Here is a 21,526-nt window from a genome sequence, read left to right on the forward strand (position 1 = left end):
GTTATTCATTAGTTGCATTGTACAAACACTTAGAAGGTCCAAAGACCAGGTAAGTGAGTAAATCACCACAGCTTTATTAGTTACTGGAAACTCATTGACTTGTAATAAATGTGCATGTGCATTAGGTGTGGAGTTACTGGAATTAGCTGCAATGAAAAAAGTATAACCATGTTATATTACCTCACATTTCCATGGCCAGCAGTAGATCCAGAGACAGTATATACTTGCCGTATGGTACATTCGTACACTACAATAGTGTGATTGTGCATTTGAACCCCAAGCCATTGCCTGAATACTGTGTGCTAATCCTTTGCCCAGTGAAAGAGTTCCCCTTACTGAACAGCTCAATCCTGCCTATAGCAATGGCTGGAACCCAAATTATCACAGAATAATTAGAAGTAAATCAGGCAGATACAAAGCCCTAACAGGTATTTGTTCCACACCAAAAACATTATGTATTTTGGCATAACTGTCTGCTCAGGCTAGAAACTGCAGAGCTGTTGCATATCACAGCCAGATTTATATTGCAGTGGATAAACTCTGAGCCATTATCCCCACGTCTTTCTGAACTAAAGCGTGATACTCTCTTAAAATAGCAAAAAGACCTGAAAACCTTCTTGTCTTACCTGGAAATTCTTAGAATAAGTACATGGTGGCTGGCTAGATGAGATGTGATTTGAGCCTTGTGAGGACAAACACTACTTCTTCATACATCAGCTAGATGAGAAGGTAGATTCTGGCACCTGGTACCTAATCCATCCACTTTTCCTCAGAAAATAAAATTAGAAGGTGTTGATCAAGGAGAGAGAGGAGGTGTTTTACTCTGCAGCCTGTTGTGCTTAACTATTCTGGCATCAATTAGTAATTCATCACTAAGACCACCAGAAAGAGTTTCAAGTTTGCAGGCTGCCTGGATTACTTAAAGCATCCAATCATTTTCTCGTTAAAATGCACCCTGGGAGCACATGTGTTAATTGTTGGGGTTTTGCTTCTGCTCAAGACTGCCAAAAAGACCATGTGTTGCTGTAAAAATATAAATTGCTACCAGTGGCAGGTAGAACGGTTTTGTGGCAAAACCTTCCATCTGGTTGAGTTACATATGAACTCAGTGATACTGACAATACTGCGTGTATAAGTCTCTGCTCTTGCTTACATCCTGCCTGGTTTTAATTTTACCGTTTTGTACTTAACCATCTCAAAAAGGTGATCAGTGAAAAAACAAAGGCAATAAATCTTAGTATTGAAGAAATTCTACCACAGCTGACCCTTTGTCACATCTTTATGCTGCACAGATTAGCTTTTGTGGTGCTGGTCATATAAATTCTGTGCCATTAATCATTTTCAGACTAAGACCATAGCTTCCAAATTGCAGAAAACCTACTCAGAAAACTCCTCTATTTGCTCAGCCTTTGAGGGACAAAAAAATGTGTGATAAGGGCTGATTTACTCTGTGCTGGTTTGTGATACAGCATCAATAAAGGAACTGCCATATATCAAATATAGATTAATATTTATTTTCAAACATTTAGACCTCAATTTCAACTCCCTCCCAAACCAGAGTCAAAACTATAAACCCATACATCAAGCTAAAATGAACAGTTTTCCAGACAAGGTTGGTTTCAACTGTTTAACACCCTCTCTTGTCCCATGTGTTGCTTCCCACCTTTAATTGACCAGCTGGAAAGAGTGTAAAAATCCCCCACTTCCAACCCTAGAAGGGCTTGGGAAGGCTATTAGTGTACCAAACATGCTGTGTAACAAACTTTGTTTCCTTCTAGCAAGCTGTAAAAGTGTCAGTATACAATGAGGTGTGCACTGAGGGCATGTTTCACATGGGCTCCTTTCAGGACATGCCCTATCTTTTCTTTTAATCTCAGGAAATTATAAGGTCAGCATGTCCATGCTGACTTTTACAGTTAGGAATGAATTGGTAGTCAGTGATCTGGAGATTTCCCAGGTCTTTTTACATAAAGAGGATGACTTTGCACATATTGCTTAATCTGTGAGAATCACAAATGAGAGGAAAGATAGTGAGAGAGCCTTATAGCAACAACTAGCTGCACCCTGCTTTTACAAAGCTGGTTTACTTCTGCACATATATGGAAATATTTTCTTTTATTGAATATGCCAGAGAGGAAAACAGAAAAAAAACCACATTGTGTTGCTTTGTCTTACCCTGTATCTCCTAACTTCCACTATTCTATAGCTGTTCCTGCTTTTATACAGTCTGTTTTGTTTACAGATGATAACAACTAGTGATAAAGACTAAAGGGTTAAAAACACCCCCAAAACATAGGATACATTTTACATTAATAGTTTTAGAGGGAAATTATATGAGTGTATTCTCAAAGTTATTGAACAAAACTGCCTGAGAAATGTTAGGTACAAACTGGACTTTGAATGAATAGTTGCTGGAAAAACAGTTAAATTATACTTATTGATATAAACAATGAAAACCTTAATTTCTGATAATGTGAAAATCCATCATCTCCTTTGTTGCTAAATTATAAACACAGGTAACAGTTTATGTTTTTACAGAAGTATTTAATGGTGTAAGTGCTTTACTATAGGTTGGAAAATAAAGTTCTTGACTTGGTCCATAAGAAAGTTCTGCCAATGCCAGCAATTCACTATAGAGCCTTCTAGTGATGGGTAATACAACTACTGCAATTAATGTGAGGCCTATTTTCCTCACTCAGTTTTGCCTACTCTTTTTTTCTCTGTTGAGTCATTATGGCTATAGGAAGGATTCACAAGAGCAAAGCAGTATGGTAAAACTAGAAACAGAGTGATCTCATCCTGGCTCTTAAGGTACTGGGAAACTTTCCTGTTTGTTTTTCCCTGGCATCAGTTTTCCCCCATTGTCTGACAATAACCAATTAAATGTTTTGATAGTGCACTGAACAGGTGTCTGAAATCAAAAGAAATGTCACAGTCAAAAAGGCATCACTTCCCTAACTGGATAAATTCACTGTGATCTCTGACCCCCATATTGGTGTCCTTTTGTTACAGGCACTGCGTGTATTGAGCTGTGATTACAAGATGGAAAATGAAACTAGAATGGTGGTTTGTGATCTTGGGAACCCCATGGTGGCTGGCGCAAACGTAAGGGAAAACCAGATGCATTTACTGATTTTTATCTAATTGAATTTTAAAGGGGAGCAAATAGAAATCTATTCAATTAGCAGAATGTGTCCCAATAAGCAGCGCGTAAACCAGATGACTTACTTGAACAGGAAATTGTTGGTGTAATAAGAAGCAGAACCGTGCTTCTGAAAAACTAACAATTTGATGTTCTAAAAGAATGCTAGAGCCTGTGTTTTGTTTCACTTACTGAAGAGAAAATGAGAGTGACTCAAGTCACAGAAGTTTCACTAGTGTAATGAGAACAGAATCCCAATCCATAATGTGATCTGTTTATTTCTCCCTTTTAGTATTCTTTCTACTTCAGATATGCATAGTAACTAACAGCTTCTTCAGCCTGATTCTCATCTTGAGTGCACAAGGGTTGTCTTATCAGTTTATATCATGATTTATATCCATTAAAATGTGGTTGGAATCAACTTTTCCTTCAAGTTATTAATGTTATTCTAAATGTTTTCCTAAGTCAGCTATTCATAAATTATACCACACATTAAATGGAACATCAATAACCTTGTTTTTAGACAAAAGTGGAACTGAATAGTGACTGACAATGGACAACAGATAAGGATTAAACGTAGGTTTGGAGATAAAAAAGTGCTACCTGTTCCACAGTTGTCATCACGTGTCCCTATTTCATGACAAAACAGTTCAGGGAAATCCCAGAAGTGTTGAACCCAGGAATGTTTGGCCATTAATGCCCTTGCAGAGGAATTCTAGCACTGCTTATAAATTCATAAATGCTATGAGTATTTAACTAAACAAGTAATCCAAGTTTTTATACCGAGATAAAAAGCTGTCCTAATAAATAGAAGCAGTCAACAGCATGAACATGTATGAGGAATTAACAACAGCTTTTAATTGAAAACTACCACTGTTTGTATTCCATATTGGACTTGGGGCTTTGCAAAGAAACCAAAGCAAATCTCCTTAGTATCTTCAAAATCCCTACTAAGGTAAGGCTTGTCCTATGAAAGATGAATATTTCACTCTTCAGGCTCTCTATAGAGGAGTGTTTTCCTGGCCTGTTACGACCTTGAAGCAGTTCCTGTCTGACTCTCAATAAAAGAACCAAATGAGTCATATGATAGGAGACTGGGACTAGAATAAGCTTATTTGGATCATAAGGTTAGTTTCAGATCAGTCATAGAGCTTCTGAAAGTGATTGTGAGACAGACCAGGTGTCTCATGCAGTCATCTGCTTTCATGGTCACGAGCAGTCCCAAAGAGACTCTTTGGGATTACAAGGAGCTGGAAACCATTGAAAAATGAACTGCAGGTGATAGACCTCCTGGGAGCAGGAACCTGCCTGGTGAGGATCCTTCTCTGTAGAACTACTGTGAACTAGAAGTCTGAACGGGATACTATAAACATTTTCTGGGTAGGATATAGAGAAGAGGTCTAAAAGGTTTTGTAGTTTTTGTTTTATTCTACTAAATGAAACGCCTAAAAAGTAAGAGTAATTGAAAACATTTCTGAGGAATGGAGTTTTCTTAATGGGATGATGGGAGGCAGTGATGGGCTGAAGCACTAGATAAATCCCAAGTCAAGGCAGATAATTTATTGTACCAGAAAAACAGCAGATTTACATATCTGCTTAGTGGTTTCCTGGTTAGTCTCATGGCAGAAGCAAATTCTCAAGATACAGACAGAAGCAGACAAGAATCTTGTGGATGATGGGGATGCAGAGCGGGGAGGGTGGAAAGCATAAAAACCCATGGGTTTGGACAAGAAAAGGAAGACTAAACACAAGAGACACTAACATTTTATACTAATCTAGGAGCAAATCTTTGTGGTTTGCATATTGTTGTAAACATAAGCAATGGAAAGGTCTGAGCGTGGAGCTACTAGACTACAGCCCCTCACACTCCTCCCTTTGAATCCAAAGTCCTGTTTCCATGCCATCCTTAACCCAAAATGCTATCAGTGTGAAGACTTCAGAAATGCTACTTGGTGGCCACTAAAGCAGTACTACTCTCACCTGTTTCCTTATGAATTCTCACAGCATAACTAATCCTGTTCTTCAGAATCAGCTCTAGGGCTGCCATAAATGCACTATTACCAAATATTCCTAAACGAAATACTTCACAAGAGAGATTTAGAAGCAGCAGAATAAAAGAGCAGTGTTCATAGCATGTTTAAGGATATTCTGTCTTATCACGAAAGAGTCCAACCCTTGAAAATTAAGGCATATGAAGATAGAGCATTACAAAGCCAGATGGCAAAAGTGTTTTATTATAATGAGTGAAAGCTTAAAGCCAAACTTTATCTCTGAAACCAGCTCTCCTGGAAGCTTAGTAAAGGTGAAAGGACTTGAGATTTTTCAGTCCAAATGTATTTATGATGGCAAATATACTTCCAAAAGCAAAATACCAGCCCTTTGTACAAATTGCATAAATCATGAAAGGTTGCTCTGATCTATTTCCAATCTTGCAAAACAATTCTGTTCTGGCAGGAGATCAGTTATTCTCAAAATATTCAGTCAGAAAGGGACTCTTTGTGGAAGTTGTGAGGGAGTGGGAAGGGAGGGTTAGGTCAAAATCAAACATTCCTAAAACTCTTAACTATTGAGTCACTGTAATGACTTTTCAGCACCCTGAAATCCTAGAATTCTTGAACTGTTTAAGATCAACTTCTGCGTACGAGGGTTATGTCAGGATTTTGTGATATAACCCATGTGATATTACTGCAGGAGGCTACCGAGTTATCTCACGCTTCACATCTTCAAAATGCGTTATTCTCATCAAAATTGGTATATCTCTGACTTTTTAAAAATCTGTGACCTTAAAATCGTTTACCGGCCACAAAAATTACTTAACCTTTTCAGTAATATCTTTGTAGTTGAAAAAAGATGAAAATGTAAAAAAAGAAGATAAGAAGAAATGGGAAGGAAACTCAAAATACCATATGGCCCAGAATGCAAGCTAAATGCCTGTGAAACCATCTCACTGGCAAAGAGTGCTCAAAGTACTTATTTATGACGCTGAAATGCGTCAGACTGACAAGCTTCCTGATGCATGTTCGGTGGCCTTAGCAAGTGAGATGTCTGGTTTATTATAAATTCTGGTAGAACAATTTGGAAGTTAATAGAAATGAATAGAAATAAGGTTAGATGACTGGGAGGCTTGGAAGATCTTGCCTATTTCTTGGTATGTACCAAACATTCTTCAAGAGCACAGAGTTTTTCTCTTTCATATGCACTGTAAGATGCTTAAAAAATGCTAGCCCTCTGTCTCCCAGCATACTCCTAGATCCTGTCATCATAATAACAGATTACAGCTTATCAGTAATAGCAGAAATGTCCTGTATTTCAAAGATACATGATGTTACCTAATGTGGAAAATAATGCAATTTTAATGAAACTAACTTCACTTGAAAAATTTTAAATAAAATTAAACTATTTGATGAAATAAATGTCCTACTAAAATAAGGAGGCTGAGTGCTAAGTTACAGGCTCAAGCAAATTCAACTGCTTTGGCCTCAGTGGATTTTCAGCAAGAGCATGTGAGCATCTTTGCCCCATTATTAGTAGCAGTGTCAAGGGCTACTTGACATTAACAAAGTCATACAACCATACAAAGGCAACATCTGCAGCTTATCAGACTTGTACAGTAGGAGTGTGTTTCAGTATAAAATAAGGGATTATGCCTCAGGTGTATAATAGATCATCAAAACTGCAGTTCACATCTGCTCTGTCTGAGGAAAATTTTATCTTTGGTTCATCAATGTTTTTACTGCTCTAAGTGGAAAGAAATTTATATAGACTGATTAGTAAAAACAGTAAGCAAAATGCAGAATTGAATATTTGGAAATTCTTGTCTCAGAGATTAAAAAAATCATTACATTTTTAAAGGTGATTGAAATATCAATACAGTTGTTAAAATCATGTCCAAAAAAAGTGGTCTTAAAAATAGCTTACATCTCTATTCCAAGTCAGCTATTCAACTTCTGTTTAATTTAATGAGCATTATCTTTTCATCTTAAAGATTTTACTTCCAAAAAGAGAGATTAGATATAACTATGTCATTAAAATGGTAAGAATTCAAAGATTTGAACTTGCCATTTCTTTTATGATTACAAGATTACTTTCAGCATAGGACAACTGAAAGAATTAATTGAAACATGTTAGCTAAGTCTCGTTGTGGAGATGGGTTAAGATCCAGTGATGCACCACTACAGGTGAGGAAATATGGAGAATTGAATGAAAATTTAAAAAAAATGCTTGAAAAAAAGGGATTGCTCAAACATCTGAAATGACACTCACAGACGAAAATGCCTCCTCTTCAGTGATGTTGAATCTAGGTCCCAAACATAAGACTCTACAGTGTTGTTTCCTGTCCTGTTGCTGACAATGCTACCCCAAGTATGTTAAGGAAAGTATGGAAGCAGACAACTCTTTCTTGCCCCCCGCTGCCAGCCCCCACCCAATCTAATCAGATATTGGCAGAGATGAAGGAGTGTTGTCCTCATTTCCTAATGCCTTTTGATGAATTTCTCAGGAAGGTTGTTTCTCCACATGGAAAATATGGCTATATGTAACGAACCTTTTTAAAACAATGAAAGCACAGTGTGCAAGTTATCTGGCAGGAAATTCTACCATCAGGCAATAGGGGAGGTAGGGGAGAGTGAGAAGTTGTACAAGATTACAGGCTGTAGGCTTTGCTGCCAGTCTCAATGCAAAATCCACATTTCAAAAATTACCAGATTTAAAACGTGCGGTTGAAATTTAGCAATTAAAAACATTAATTTAAACATCACAGCACAATTTTACTAAGTGGAGGGCAGATATTATCTTCCGGTGCTCTCCTGCCACTTACGTACTACTGGGCTTGTAAATACATCCAACAAGAGGGTTACAGAGATCCCACCATATGCTATTGTATATTCCTTCTTTAGTTAGCCCTGCAGTTCCATTCTCTCTTCTGAATTAACTTGGTCTGCTTTACTCTGTGCTCTTCTTGAAAACCAAATGGAAATTATCAGAGGGAGAAAGCAAGATCTGCAAAAACAAAGGAGCACCGATGGAAGCCCTTATCTCCAGTTTTGGGAAATGTGTGTTTTAGCCTCTATCTTGTGTGGTCACACACTGCAAGTTGTGGCAAACTGAACTGCAAATATAACTTTGAAGTTGTGTTCCTCCTAACTGAACTGCAATGAAAAAACTCAAAGCAAATCAAATTAAAACATCAAGCTGCTGCCAATTTAGCTTCTAGAAGGAAAACAGGTGATCAGTCACCCCATGACACCTAAAGCATGCAGTTCATATGTCACAGTCACAGAGACAACGGGAGGAGCAGGAAGCCCTGGAGACCTGGACAAAGGCATGCATGGATGGAGGCAGGGGTGAGAGGTGCCAGACAGCTATTATTTTCTTTTGACTTTGCAAACTAAAGCAAAGACTGTTTGGATGAAGAAGGGCCCACCACTGTGTTCTTGGGAGTATGCTTCTCTGTTCCTCTTGATCTTTCCTCTGTCCAGCCAAGTTTTCCATCTGGTGACATACACAGGCAGGATGGTAATTTTTCCTGAAAACAACTAGATCATATTATTTCGTACTAATTTTTAAAGGCAGTATCCTATACAAGTCTGTGAAATGCTGTGTTGAACAGTACTGCTTTCTTGATACGGAGATCAACCATTTTTAGTAACCTGTTGTTTTGTTTCTTTCTCAGTTCTCTACAGGCATTCGATTTTCTGTTCAACATTTTGAAAATGCAGATTTCAGCATCAGTTTTGAGCTGCAGATAAAAAGGTTAGATGTTTTATCAAGAGTATGGTTATTTAAATTCTGAATTCCTATTGATATCTGAAGCTTAATATATAAGAAGGTAACTAACTCTTTAGTGTCAGTAGTTATTTCGTGGACTTTCCTATGGTAGCTTTCTTCAGGAGGATTTGTGGAGTTGGGGCCTTGTTAGCTTTTAGCAAAATCAGTCTTAGAGTTATTCTGAGTATTTTATTTTGTTAAAATTCAGGTTAACTGATTTTGGTCAGTGATCCAAGGATCTTCTACAGATTTCCCAAATTTGCACTTCATTTTTCACTTCAGAATTAATGAACAGTAATCACTTTGTAACAAAGTTCTGTATTTAAAAACATACCGTGCTCTGGAAAAAAAAAAAAAAAGCCACTTCTTCATGACAATTTAGAAAATAGGAGAGCAGTTAAAATCTGCTCAACAGATTTACTGGCACAAAGAGACAAAACCATTTGAGTTTGGGGCAGGTGAACCTTTGTTCTTTTTCCATTACATTCCTCCACATTTGTGGGGCTGAAGTATTACTGCTGGAGAATCTTCTTGTTTATGCTGAGCAGTACTTCCTCCATAGCGACAAAAAACCACAGGATGGGCTGGGTTATGATAACAGAAAGAACAAACCTGTGACTTTTTCAGTAGGTGGCAGGGCTTCTGCCCCATCTGTCCTCATCAAATACACGCTGGAGGTCCTGATGGGGCCCTCACCTGCTCCACACACACAGACTTAATTGCTAATGTCTAGCCTTTAATGAGTACCTTGATCATGTTCACTATGGTAAATAACTGAGACATTTAAAATGTTTAAGTCATGTTTCCATAATGTAACCCTTGAAGGAAAGGACATGCAGAAACTTGGGAAGGGCACAGCAGCCCCACAGAAGACAATGAGGTGCCTGGTCAGGCCTCAGCCCTCTCGCAGGGGTCTGGCTGGCAAGTTGCAGACTATTCAAACCTGGGCATGGGCTCCTCCAGAGAGAGATACAAGATATAATGTCTAGCTTGTAGGTCCCCTGTCCATGCCACTGTTCACTGTCAGGTCATTAATGCGAGCAATACATTTTTAAATCGATATGAGAGGCTCTTGTCACTACCCTTTTCATGCTGTGAAATTGGGGAGGTTCAGAGATCTTTGGGTAGCTAGATCTTTCTAGGTAATAAGAGTTGAGGGTAGGTGACTTAGAAAAAGTGACAAGGCTTTACTGAAGAGTAAGTCTGAACTTGAGAAGACAGCAACATCTCATGCTTCCTCCATGAGTGTGACTCACTAAAATGTAAAGGGAGGAAATCCACTGGGCTACCAAAAATGACAGTTTCCACAAAATGGTATCAAAATTCTGAAGAGCACACAGCTACGTAAAGAAAAAAGAAAAGTAAAACTTCGTGCATAGGGAATGTACCCTACAGTTAAAACTCACTGCTTTGTACATTCGTTCTCAAGCAGCACTACAGTTTGTGCATTTCTATGTTCTTAGTGAATAGGTAAAACAATCTTAAAAGAAAAAGGAGACAGAAATCCATAAGGCAGAAATTACCAGTAAATTACCTAAATGGAAGGAAAGGGAAGCAGAAAACATGCCTGAATTTGTGTCCTGGTCTGACTTATTCAGAAGAGACCTTTAATTTACTCCAAAACATCAAGTGGAAAATAAATATTTTCATTTGCAAGACTAAAGTTCATTACGTATAGGAAATAAGCAAGAGGCTGAGTAGTGTCTTGAAATCTGATTCCTTTCCTGATGTGGATTTTGCAAATAAGGCAAATATATCCCTTAGAGAGGGAGATGTCCTGGCACTTTAATCTAAACTATTTTCTTCTCTACGGAATACCATAAAGCACAAAAAAGATTTGAATACCAAATACATATAATCAAAATCTGTATTGGAACTCTATGGAAAATAGTACCATTATACAAATTGGAGAGCAGCTTATTCTAACAAATTAGTGGTATAGTCATTTTTATCCTTTAAGCAATTTTTGTACTTTTGTACTCAAAGCAATGGCTATAGAGGATTACATCAAAAGTTCAAATGATGTTTGAGGGGAATCTGCATTAGTTTACAAACAAATTAGAGCTGCTCCTAATTTTAGCAATCTGTAACCAGAAAGCCTGGATCAAAGAAGTACTGCCCTTTACTCCTCAGGAGTCAGTTGCTGGGAATGCTGGCCTCCTCTGAATGTTTCCATTTGACTGATGCTGCCCAGATGTGATAACAGTAAACTGTGACAGCAGTAGAAACTTAGTCTCCATGAAATAAGGAAGTAGTTCCACACTTTCTTGGAAAAAACCTCCAAACAGTATCATTAATCCCATAATTAAATAAATTCTAAATCTGTAATTATTTATTTTCACTGTCTTCATGAATTTGAACCTGCAAACCTTTCTTTACATGAATGGGCTATAGTCATAGGAATGAGTTTGAGGTAGAGAAACTACCTTTAGTATTAAGGATTTGCAATAAGAAAAGACAAAAAAATTAGTGAGAGCACTAGGCTTTAAACATAGGGATCTGTTTTCACTGCTAAGTGGGGTTAAGAGTGTAAACACTTTCTGGACAAGGGAGAGGAGAAAATAAGAAAGGTAAAGAAACAGTTTATTTTGGCTCTTTTTCTTCAAAGACTCTGTCATGCAGAAGTCACAAGTCTGAAGGGTCATAAAAGCAAATTTTATTATAACAAAACCTATCTTGTTCATTAATGCTGCCTTCCTCCAATGCATGAAACCCCCTCCTTCTATTAAGATACTCCTGTTCATGCAGATATCCAAGTTGAACAAGGAAACTGACATGATATTCTGAGCTAAATAAATTTGTATCATCGTATTCACACATAGGATTCTTCAAAGGAAGCTTGAATTGATTATAGTAAACATGTGATCAACTCAAATAATATCAAGCTTAAATACCAGTGTCCTATGAGACTGAAGAGTGGCAATAGCAAGCCCATGCTGTAATACGTCCAATGGCATTTCTTCCTAATTGTAGGCCTTGTGGTATTCAGTGCTGTATCTATAATAATCTAGAGTTCTGCTAAATAACCTTTTTTAACCCTTGCACATATCTTTTCCAGTTCTAACAAGATTAATCCCACCAGCAATTTAGTTAACCTCCATATCAACATCAGTGCTATGGCTCAAGTACAGATCAGAGGGTAAGTATTGGACCATTTCAATTCATAATGATAACTATTTTTTTGTATTGAATTTTTCCATGTATAATAATCCCATGTAGTGAATTTTTGGACATATTATAATGCCAAACACCTTATCCACCAAGATAAGAGAATTCCCATGGAGTCTCACCCCTGCAAGCCTTGCAGGATGAAGCTACTAAGGACTTACCAGGTCATGTAGGGCAGGATTGCCCCCATGGACTCTAGTAAACTTACTGAGTGTCTGTGCAAATGTAGAATCCCACATTGTTGTAACACCAGTCAGAGCCAACATTTTATTTCGGCATTCAAATTGTATATGGATGATACTAGTACAAAATGCCTGTTCATATGTGTATGTCTGCTTGTGCAACCACATAAGCACTTAATTCTGAATACCAAAGCAGAATCTGCTGCTTTTATGACTGGAATGATGAAACACATTATGGCGAGGCGCATATACTGATAGAGAGCACGGTGAGGCCTTTGGAGAAAGGAATGAGCTGTGACAAGAGGTCAGGCAGCTACTACTGTAGGATTCTTACATTTCTGTCTGAAGCAGGTGCCTGCCCACTGACACAAGGAATACCGAAACTAAACAAGCACAGTATATGGTCAAAGATGATTATTTCTATCTTTATTTTCACATACAGCTTGGTTTCAGAAACTATAAAATGCAAGTAGGTGATAAGAATCTCAGACTTCCCTGTAAACTCTTGGAACTAGATTCCTATCCTGGAGGAACTCGGCAGGATGTTCTTTTAAAGCAAATAATTGCCCAAAATGCTTCTTGTCTGGGATCTCAGATTTCCTGCATCTTCTCTTCTCAAACTACAACTCTGGACCTTAACCATTCTCAGCTCTGCAAAGCGACAACAGGAGGTACACTGCCCAGCTTCACTCCCACAGTCAGGCCGTGAGGCCTGGCTGATGCAAGAGGCTTAGATGTCTCTCATGTGATGCACCTCAAGGGGCTGCCTTAGGTGTAAACAAATAAAAATGCGTTTACTTATGCTTTTATGGATTTATAAAAATCCATTTATTGTTATCACTTCTAAGACAATACTTTGACTACCTAGTGCCAAGCAGAGAGTCCAGTCATTTTGCAGATCACAGAGATCATGTTTTCTGCTCTAATATTCAATCTAAATCAGGGAGATTTTTGAAGTATTTTTCAACACATTTTGTAAGTGTTTTCCAGGTTAAGAAGACTATCCTATGGCTAGAGTTAGGTGGAAAATAGAAGACTGGCCCTCAAAGATTGTGTGGATATATGTTAATGCTTATATTTGTGAAAAGGAGCAGTTGAAAGACTATATGTTTAACAAGAACAGAAATGAGAGAAGTATTTCATTTTCTGTAGTTAGTGGTGATCTAGGGAAATGAGCTGGATAGGAAGAGAGGTGAAAAATACAAAATGAGGGAGAAGGTAACACAGAAAGAGGAGTAGAGGCTGAGAAAATAGGAATCTGCAGCTGGTGGGCTGCAGATACGTGAGAAAATGTTGGGAGCCAGCAACTGCTAGGTGTTGCCCAGCAATGGCTGGGTGGACACCCATGTTAAGGACTGGCTGGAGTTTCCATGCATTAGTGAAATGGTTATGGATACCTGCGTGAGACTTCTCAGTAAGGGCTGCTTCCAGAGCTGTGGATTCCACTTTTTCCAGTGAGGTTGCTCATCACTTTCATAGAAAAATCTTTCAAACTTTTTGTATTCTTTGCAGACTTCTTAAACTTTTTGCCTCCATCATGTTCTTACTGTGCCATAGTGTGTTCTTTTTACTGAAAAGTTCTGTAACAGGTAAATAGATAGACAGCAAAAAATGACCAAAACATCCTTGGTTCTTACAAAGAGCATGCCCACAAGTGGAAGAAGTGGCTTTAATTGCTGCCTGCAGTGCTAAGAAACAGGTCATTAAATACAGAGGAATTTCTTAATTGAATGACTTCCAGTTCCTTTCCTCTTAAGTTTTTTAGTTTTCTTATTAGCTATAGCATGCATGTACAAAGGAAAATGCCCAAGTGCTTTGTTGACAGATTTTGCTAATTACTCAGAGATGCTAAAGCATACAGCTCCAAGGGAATATTTGCTCACAGTTTCCTAGTTAAAAATAAAAGTGAGACACTGTCCACATTTGGGCCGGAAAATATCTTGCATTGGTTTCCCTACTGCTCTGCACAGAGTTGCATGAAGTGGGACTGGAATTATTTTACATTTTACTGAGGAAAAGTAGTTATCAAATTGTGCATATGCATACATGCATATATGCTTGCACAGTGAGCCCGTGCAAATACCGTCTCTATGAGAGAGGAAGAAATCTTCCTCGATATCCTATTCAAAATAAATTTAAGATAACTCCTTAGATAGTTTGTTCAATGAGCAGTTGCTCTGATAACTGAGATTTGATTACTCTGCTTACCTTTTTTTCCTATAAAAATGTAAGGGTTTTATAGTTGTAATTGTTATTTCCACTGCTGAAAGAGCATTGGAGGAATGAGGGATTCGGGAAGGAAGTAATTTGGACTGTGAGGATTAACAGCTGGCAGATTTCTTATTGTATATCCCACATAAGCATTTTCCGTAGAACATACTTCATCTTATTTTTCAGTGCTCTTGTTTGACTGATCATTGTCACCTAAAAGTCTAGGAAAAATCCTTGTCTAATAAATCATTCAAATGTTAAAAATATTCTCAGTTAAATGCAAAATAAAATAGTAAAAAGAGAGGATTTCTGTTTAATTTGATCTGGTTTTGCTACTTTCATGTCAATAGCAGAAGTCCCCAAAGTAACTGTAAAATCTGTAAAAATAAATGTTCTTACATACTTTATAATCATTTTAATTTAATGTCTACATTTACACTTTTCACTTTGTAATTATGTGGATAAGAAAAACACTACACAGGGAGTGTAATAGGAAACACTGTTTTCTGAAACCTCCTGCCTGCTTCGTTTTGTCTATATACAATTTCTGGTTCACAAATTTTTGCAGTAGCTTAAGGGTCTCTGTGTCTTGGCTTTTGTAACAACACAGGCAAGTTCCTATTTTCCAGCAACAATTAATAATTAAAATTCTTATTGGAAACAAGGCCATTTGTGAAATATAACAAGTTAGGCTAAGTACCTCATCTAAAATGACTTTTTAACGAATATGTTTCATTTCCTTTATTATTTGGTTTGGCTTGTAAATTTGTCCTCTGGCCTACTTGTTAGTACAAACTGCTGGCCTTTTGAAGTCTGGGGAACTACTTAGAGTTAGCAGAATACTCCAAGATACCCTAAATTTCATTAAGAGTACTTTAGCTGGATGGTATTAAGTTGTTCTTCTCTAGAATCCCTTGCTGCTTTGAGAAGCTGTATTCTGTTGAAAAGTTTCTATCAGACATTTCATTCATTGTGTATGACATAAGAGCTGGAAGCAAGAACAGTTTGCTGCTTCTTGAAGTATTTTTAAATGTCAGCATTTGCAACAAAAACATCCAGTCTTCTGTTCTGTTCTTCAAAGAGCAATTTGCAGTAGTGCTTTCTCTGTTTAGACTCAAGGGAAAGTGAATTGACATCAGCGGATAGAAGTCCATCATTTTAGTCAAATGTTACATTCTGAAAAAATCATTAGCGATTCTTTTTTAACAGTTTTCTGTCAGCAAAATTCCAGCTTCAGCAGAACTCGCCTACCATGGTAAAAGAAATTCTTGGAATCAGATTTTCCAACTTCTCAACAACTGAATAAGGTTAAAGTTGGCATCTGAATGGGACCCCTCCAAGGAACTTACAGTTTTTGTGGGAAATAAAATGCTTGTGATTCAAATAAAAATGTTAATAGAAGACTGCTTGGTCCTTTCTTGAGGTCAGACAGAGAAGGAAGGGAAAAATAAAATAGCAGATGGAAAGAAAGATGTCAAATATTAAGTCACTGTTTTCTTCATTTATGTTTGATTTACATGTTGCAGTTGCAACAGTATTTCAGGGAATGCCTTAGCTGCCACTTCATTTGCAAAGCAAATGGGAAGACTGAAGCACTATTTCAGGTTCTAGTCCCGAATTCAGTTTCTTGATACATCAGTTTCCATTGTGACTTTATGGAAGTCACAGTACCTCGGTTTCACACCTGCAAAATGAGATAGACTGCTTTGCAAGTTTTCTTAAAGGAACAATAACAGTGGTTATAAGGAATTTACAGTCAGAGCAGTTAAATAAATGTCTAAAAATGTATTGCAGGGAAGGAAGATGCATAGCATTAAACATCTACAGACTTTAAATGGAAATGAGAAAATACATTTACGTATCATTACTCTAGTTTTGTGGATAATGTATTCATACCTCATCAGTGAGAATTATGTAAATACCTGACAGACTGCATTCCTCTCTCCAAAGAGAGAGTCACTGCCTTGTCTGGAAAGATCCATTCATCGGAGGAAGTATGAAACTAAATGCACACCCTCAGTAGGCTGTAAGGACTGGGTAGTACTTTGTGGAAGCATTGTATTGTTCACCTCACCTATTTCTAATGAATGTGCCCAAATAAAATGCCCATAAGGGCTCAGGTTTCTATAGCGGTCTTAATTTTTTTCTAAAAGTAATGCAGCTGATCACTAGTAACGTTACTCTTTAACCTGTTTTATATGTTAGAGTGTCTCACCCCCCAACAATTATTTTGCCGCTTCACAACTGGGAACCCAAAGATGAACCTACAAAAGAAGAAGAACTTGGTCCTTTAGTAGAACACATCTATGAGGTAAAAATTATGTATGTTGCCACAGGACCTCATGCTGCTCCCATTGAGACTCTGATGAACTAGGTTTATTGTCTTTATCTGCATGTAGATAAAGCCACAAATGTAAATATTCTGACTTTAGCACATGACCCAAATTTAATCTGGAATTCACAACGCCAGTATCTTCATGTTAGTTCATGTTAGTGGAGGAGATATTAGTTTATGCTAGGAGTCTGTCTTTGACATTTAGAGGATCTATAAATTTTTTGGGTGTTTGACAAGAATTAAAACCAGTGCTTAAAAGCATTACAATCAGTGCCAAATATTTTCAGTGATTTGACTGGTTTCTCATTAAAATCTGTGAGTGTTCTGCACAGGAAAAAATATGTTCCTTTAACATTTAGCTAACTGAAAAAAAAATGGTAGTCGTACATGTGATTTGTTACCTCATTGCTCAGAAAATACTCTGTTGAAAATATCTCTTAAAGTTTGAAGTATATATATTTCTACCTTGTATTGTTGCATTTTTTCTGTGGATGATTCATCAATTAAAGGAGAAGACTTCAGGTTAGAAAAAAGTGCATTGAGTGAACTACACGGAACACAGGCCATCTTTGGAATCTGATGGATGGCCTTTATTCTAGGTGGTAAAACAGAATGCTTCACATACGGTTATAATTCACAAACCAGCACTCAAGAAAATATAAGCAACTGACCTTAATCAGCAGTGTAAGATTATAATTTGCATAATACTAAACTGTAATGAATCAGACTGTAAAAATACAAAATATTTCTGAATTCCTCATCTTAATACATTTCTCTAAACTGAAAAATCTCTAACAAATCTTCCCGTCTCAGGCATTTGGGCTGTTTGTGGAACTATATATGTGACTTCAAATGTATTAAATAGATAAAGAGTGATTAAAGAAACTACTTTCATGGTTTATTGATATCAACAAAGCATAAAAAAGGCCAAACACCCACCGAAGAAGAAGATGTAAGATTGGAAGTGGGTTTCACTTGATTCTAAATTAAGCTTATCAATCACAAAAATTCTACACATTTAAAGAAAGGAGGTTCTCGCATCTCTAGAAACTTTGAGTAAAGCTCAGTGGTGTTCTGCTTCTTTAGCTCTCATGCCCAGTGTTAACACATATCCAGCTTCCTGTGGTCATCAGATATTTTCAAATCGTAAATTGATATCAGGACACTATTTTAATAGCCCAGATTTTCAAATTTCTATTATTTCTATCTTTACTTACTTTCCCAGAAAAGAGTAATGTCCTGGGATGTTACTTTAGGAAAACTAGTTCCCTTTTTTCTTTTGGGGAAATTTGAATTGAGAGGTGTTGAAATTAGAGTTCTTAAACACAAAAACTAGTTTAACCTCTGCTATACCTTCTATTCCTGCACACTGAAATGTGATTCTTTTGTGTTCTGAAGTTTCAGCTACTATTTCAAGTATGTTCTGTTAAGGTTCATTGTATATATTTGTATAGTGTATTTTGCTAGTGTGTTTTGGTTTGGATTTTTTATGATGTTTTAGGTAATTTTAGCTCCTTCATATGTAGGAAAAAATGGGAAAGGTGATGAATTTCATGAATACAGACTCAGACAAATAAGGTTGATCTCCCAGGTTTACCACTGGCTTTGTGACTAATATGGTGAGGTCCTTTTTCCCTTTTCTGCCACAGATTCTCCATCAATAAAATGATATTAATAATCTATACATCTTTCCCAAAGTAATTCAAGGCTGTGGGCACTAAGAATTTGAAAATGTCTAAGTGGTGGTTGCTGTGGCTTTTGTTGTTATTTACTGCCTTGGAAGGCACTGATGATATTTGTTTCACAGCTGCACAATATAGGACCAAGTGCTATCAACAATACAGTTCTCCATGTCGGTTGGCCTCTGTCCAGTCGAGAAGAATTTCTTCTTTACATTCTTCATATTCAGACACATGGACCATTGCACTGTCAGACAAGCTCTCCTATTAATACAATGCAAATAAAGGTAAGTCAGCCGCTTTTATTTCCATCCCTGTCTGCATTTTGCTTCATTTTTTCTGCCTACACTTCACAATAGGATGGAGCTTTTCGGGAGTTTTTCACAATGACCCAGATATCATTTTCCTGGGTGAGAAGCAAGACACCGATAGTCTATAATATTTCTAGTGTGACAGTTGTATTGCATGGTATGTGTTTGGTTTCTGTACTCTTCTTATCAGAAGAAACTTGTATTTTGATTCAGTATTGCAGCATTAGATACAGGATAATGTTTTAAATGAAGATTTGCAGAGTTTTCTTTGAGGGTCATTTTTAACATGGCTTGAATAGATGACAGAAAATTTTTCAGTTCTCATGGGACCCTGAAAATGCTTTAATTACATTACATTAATTCAGAAAGTCATCTGTACAGCAGTGCTTAGCAGATGAACTCCCAAAGGTGACATAAACCTTTGTTATGTCAAGGGATGCACAGAACTCTTCGGTTGAATCTGATGCAACCTAGCACTGGTTTGTTTATCAAATGGTCTTACACCTGAACCTGTTAGCAGTGGGGAAAATCCTTTCTAGCACAATAATGCAATATCATTAAATTGAAAAACGTGAACTGTTCAGAGCTGTTTATTTAATAGACAGCAGACAGCCACCAGGTATTGTAGCATTAAGTATTTTTAAAGGATGTAACACAATTTTAGGTTTTTACTCCTATACAGATAATCCACAGCTAATTTGTATGGTGATTTGTTTTTTGAGGATCATAGGCTAATTCAGGTTGGAAGAGACCTCAGGAGTACTCTGATCCAACATCCTGTTCAAGCAGGGTCAGTTGTGAGATCAGACTGGGTTGTTCAGGACTTTATCTAGTCTGGTCTTTAAAACATCCAAGGACAGAGACTGCAAAACCTCTCTGAGGAAATTCTGCTGCTTCTTGATTGTCCTTAAACCTCTCTTGTTTCAATTTATGCCAGTTGTCTGTCATCATCCCACCAGGCACCTCTGTGAAAAGCCTGTCTCCATTTTTGTGATAACCTCCTCCCTCCGACAGCTTTTGTCCTTCCAAAGCTTTCTCATCTCCGGGCTGAATAAGCACTGGTCCCTCAGCCTCTCACTGCAGGACACGTGCTCCAGCCCTGAGCATCTCTGGGGGGCCTCCACTGAACTCATTCCAGTGTTGAGGCTTGAAAAATGAATGTTATATCTACATGTGGTCTAATGAGTGCTGAGCAGAGGGGACTAATCACTTCCTCAACGTACTGCTTTTGCTCCTGTTCATACAGCCCAGGATGCTGTTGGCCCTCGCTGCTGACAGGGCATACTGCTGGCTCACGTGCAGGTTAAGCCAGGTCTTTTTCTACAGAGCTGATTCTTAGCCACTCAGTCCTCAGCATGTTTTGTTGCCAGGGGCTATTTCCTTGCAACAAGTATATGATAAAATACATATTTTTAATATCATATGCTATATTTTGTATTATGGTTAAGCTCAACCTAGTATGAGACAGTGTAATCTGTAAAATGGGAGTCATTTTAGAAGCCCATATATTTTTTACTTGTCTTAAAGTGTTAATGATTTTCATTTTTCAAATAACATACTTTGAATATCCAATAAAGTGAAACTATCACTGGAATTCTGCATGGAATATACTCCAGAAATGGAAGGTTTTGTGTATTGCTACTTGAGAACAAGGATTCATATAGTCTATGATTATTCTATGGCTTAATCAGTGTTAACTATAAAAGGTACAGCTTTGTCAGCATCATGACAGGTTTTTGGTTCTTCTGCTTGGAAATGATTCTGTAATTATTTTAATCATACCAGCAAAAAGGAAAAAAATTCCTCTGCCAATTTTTTCATAAGTGTTACTCCTAGGTACTGTATGCTGACCAAATTGCTTCCCCGTTCATGGACATGGTTCTTCTTTTATAGCAGAGCTGGAGATCTCAGAGTTTGGAGGAAACACTAACAAGGTGTAGTAGCAGCCTCCTCAGTAAAGTGTTGATATGCCAGTGTCTAAAAGCCCGTTTTAAGATCTGTGTTTGTGATGGCAGATCCCCCCAAGAGAGCTTGGTTTGGCTCAAAGTCAGAAGATTTAGCTCTACGTATTTTCCCATCAAAAACAAGGTATCCAATTTATTAAGCATAACCGATTCCAGACACTTCTGGAGTAAACAACGCTTCTCGAGTTTAACCAGTAGCCTGTTAAACATCTTGCGGGGAGAGCTGTGTTCCAAATGCTAAAATTGCTATACATCTTTTGCATATCAGGAGGGGTTTGAGATCTATACAGTGGATGAAAGTGGAGACATCTTCCTAGTGAAGGGGATTGCTCATGACCACAGGAGCTACAAGACAAGACTTTAGCTTAGAGAGATAGAACTACAATATATACTTAGAAGTATATAGAAAAACTGATGTATACCAAATACATTATGGCTAGATTTTTGTGTTTCACCCAAGAAGCCAGAGAGGGGTTAGGATTCCACCCTTTTATTTAGTTTCTCTAGAGGAAGAAAAAGGAAATGAGTAATAGGGAACGGGACATAGAAAATGTTTCCATTTTGTAGCCAAAACACAGCAAGTTTGGAAACCGAGAATTTTTTCTATTAATCTTTTCCACCCCATTTCCACCTGTTTTTCAAAAGTGGTGATGAACAAGAAGCTGAGCTGCTGCATTTGTATTTTCAAGCCTAGCATCTCAAAGCCACTGGTCAGATCAGGTTGCAAGTACATGAAAAAGAGTTCACCATCCCCCTTCCCTAGCCACT

General features: G+C 37.5%; 1 protein-coding gene across 3 annotated transcripts in view; it reads left to right on the top strand.

The window, feature by feature from the left end:
* ITGA8 (integrin subunit alpha 8) overlaps positions 1-21,526 on the top strand; it is a 114,722-nt gene that overhangs the window by 60,596 nt on the left and 32,600 nt on the right. For all 3 annotated transcript variants that reach the window (XM_074834893.1, XM_074834902.1, XM_074834912.1), the window contains 5 exons: positions 3,013-3,105; positions 8,814-8,893; positions 11,967-12,047; positions 16,675-16,780; positions 18,612-18,770. In XM_074834893.1, coding sequence (XP_074690994.1) covers positions 3,013-3,105; positions 8,814-8,893; positions 11,967-12,047; positions 16,675-16,780; positions 18,612-18,770 — 519 coding nt within the window. The remainder of the gene's footprint in view (positions 1-3,012; positions 3,106-8,813; positions 8,894-11,966; positions 12,048-16,674; positions 16,781-18,611; positions 18,771-21,526) is intronic.

Source organism: Strix aluco, chromosome 1 (genome assembly GCF_031877795.1).
Source record: "Strix aluco isolate bStrAlu1 chromosome 1, bStrAlu1.hap1, whole genome shotgun sequence".
In the NCBI taxonomy this organism is placed as follows: domain Eukaryota; kingdom Metazoa; phylum Chordata; class Aves; order Strigiformes; family Strigidae; genus Strix; species Strix aluco.